We start from the raw sequence: 2,789 nt of genomic DNA, 5'->3' as shown, positions 1-2,789 counted from the left end.
CCCCCTCCCCCCCCCCCCCCCAAAAAAAATAAATAAAATACAAAAAATAAAAATTCAAAGAAAGAAAGAAAATTGCTAAAGAAAGAAAATTGCTCTTATACTCACTCCATAATCTCTCTCAATTTGTTCTCTTCCGTTCCATTCAGAATACATAATCTTTCATTTTTTACACTCCTGTCTTCTCATTCCCTGCTTCCGATTTTCTACGGTATTTCTCTTGTTTCTGGATTTTGTTTATTTTTATTTTTTTTGGTTATTTGTTAACTTGATAGATTAAATAGCTAGATCTACTGTAGAGTTTTAAAAAAATCTTGGTTTATCCTTTTTAGTCGCTCGCTCTTTAAATGGATTAGAATAAAAAGGAAGGAAATCGGAAAAAGAATTTACGGGCATAAATTTCTTTGAGAGAATTAGACAAACTGGAGATGACAATTTACAATATAGCACGAGTAATTTATTATACTGATATGGTGCAATTAATGGCTTGGCTGTTTATTTGTATTTGTTGTTACCAAAATTGTTAGGTACGGCAACTGAAATGGTGAGAAAAGGTGGCAAGAGAAGGTCAGCTCGTGCTGGTTTTCGGGTAAGAAACAATATATATTTAGATCTGTTGATGTAAATTCATTTTTACAGTTTTTGATCTTTATGTGCATAGCCATTGTGCTTTTTCTGAATGGGAACCCTAGAGAAGTCTTTAGGTGTTGGTTAATAGCGATGTTGCTTGGACTCTATTTCGGATGAAGTACTTGTATAGACACGCACCAAAGATGCGAGGATGGGATCTGTGTTAGATATTTTAAATAAGAAGATGATCCTTTATACCATTCTTGTCATTTTGGTATGGATTTAAAATGATTTCTAATATGTATCTCCCATTTCTTAATGAGGTATTACAATTTGCAACTTAATTTGTTCTAAAATTACAGTCAAACATGTGTATATATATATAAAATGCTCCTAAAATTATCATTATATAATTTTTAAAGAAAAAATTGAATTTGTAAGACATATTTATGTATTTGTGTCTAAATTTTGGATCCTTTTTAGCCGTACTCCCTTATCCTATATATATATATATATATATTTTTTTTTTTTTTATTTGAGAAAAAGGGATCTAACTCTTAGATATATACCTATATTGGACAACCGTATCCGAGTTCACGCAACATAGGTTAATTTATAACTATTTTTAATTATTCATTAGTTTAAAATTATGTGTGCAGAATTTTTTTTTCCCCATCTAATTTAAGTTATCTTTTTTTGACTTTAAATGAGATGTCAACATTAGTTTAAATGCTCATGGAACATGTAAAAAGATATTATCAACACTTAACTTTTGATATGCTTTGTAGATTATGGTTATATTGCCTATTTACAAGAGCATGAAAGGGAGGGAGAATTTCATGCACTTAGTGAATATATTGTTGATCCCAGTTGCACTTTTGATGTGCTTTGTGCATTATAATTAGGGTAATACTATACGTATATCAGAGTATTTATAACGATGTCCACCCTCCTTACATGGAGGGCGGACTCACTTCGAATAAAATATAATTTATCTGAAGTGGGTCTTCCTCTGTGTAAGGGAGTGGACACCATTATGAACGTTGCATTATAGACAAGTAACATATTCCTTATAATTTTATTGCTTGTTTCAAGTGCATTGAAAAAAGGGAAAATTTGAAGTGCACTGTAAATGTATTGTTAATCCCAATGGCAAAGCATGGTCATGTATGATCAGGAATTCTTTTCAACATATATATTTTCGTGATCTTAGTACATGTTAAAATGTGGTTATCTCAATAAGCATTCATTCGCAGCTTCGATAAACATTAATCCTTCAACATAGAACTGAATATTAAACTTCGAGTATTCAACTGTTCAGCATATATGTTTGCTAGTTGAGATGGGGGTTACAACTAACTGTTGATGATTGATGATTCTACTCAAAGGACCTACAAACGCATGTTTTCGGCCTTTTTCCTTTTGCATATGTGACGGCCGTGTCCCTGTACTCGAAAAACCTGTATTATATGTATCTCTATTTCTCAAGACGTCTTAGTTAAACTTGGAGATAGAAGTCTTCTTTCATTTCTTGACTTTGAAGTTGGACCAAGCTCATGAGCTTATAATTGTAGGTCGGAACAAGTTGGTAGGATACATCAGCAGGGGAGCGTTCCGCCTTAGAAGGAAGCCCCCGCGCGAGTAGTGGTGGATGAAGCTGAAGCGGGTCCCCCTTTTTTCATCTCCATGTCCCCCGTGTGGTGACATGAGGACTCAAGAAAATGCAAAATTGAGAAAATCATCGGCAAATTTGCCTTTTTTTTTTCTCCTCGTCTTTCTTCCGTTTTTTCGTAGTGTTAACAATGGGTGCTACAGAGTAAGGATAGAGGGTATTTAAGAGCGTTTAGTTGTTCGACGGTAGTTAAAAAAATTGAAGTCTACTTTTCTATTTCTCTCCGGACTTTTTAGAATATATCCAGAAAAATTTAGCCCCCCCGTTTGGCCCCCATTTTTTGGAAATGAAAATGGGTGGAATAGTATTTTTTTGAAAAATGAGTGGTTGAAAAAGATGGAATTTTTTTTGATTTATGTGTAATATTTTTTATGGAAGATGGTGTGATTGAGAATAGAAGAGAGAAAAATGGAATGTAATGGAATTTAATGTAATGAGATTCAAAGATGGGCTTATTATCTAATTAGTTATTGTGAGAAGGAACATAGTGAAAAAGTTAATTTTCATCCCATGTTCTGCCATCTCAAATGATTTCCCACTTCACCCCACA

At 33.3% G+C, this 2,789-nt stretch overlaps 1 protein-coding gene across 5 annotated transcripts in view; it reads left to right on the top strand.

The window, feature by feature from the left end:
• The window catches only part of LOC111388041 (homeobox protein LUMINIDEPENDENS-like), a 22,947-nt gene that overhangs the window by 2,962 nt on the left and 17,196 nt on the right, over window positions 1–2,789 (top strand). For 4 of the 5 annotated variants that reach the window (XM_023012702.1, XM_023012701.1, XM_023012703.1 and 1 more), the window contains exon 3: window positions 525–586. The exons of the other annotated variant lie outside the window; for it this stretch is intronic. In XM_023012702.1, coding sequence (XP_022868470.1) covers window positions 525–586 — 62 coding nt within the window. The remainder of the gene's footprint in view (window positions 1–524; window positions 587–2,789) is intronic. 5 annotated transcript variants of the gene reach the window in all.

This window comes from Olea europaea, unplaced genomic scaffold, assembly GCF_002742605.1.
Source record: "Olea europaea var. sylvestris unplaced genomic scaffold, O_europaea_v1 scaffold4481, whole genome shotgun sequence".
Lineage (NCBI taxonomy): Eukaryota > Viridiplantae > Streptophyta > Magnoliopsida > Lamiales > Oleaceae > Olea > Olea europaea.
This window is presented reverse-complemented; position numbering and strand designations above follow the sequence as displayed.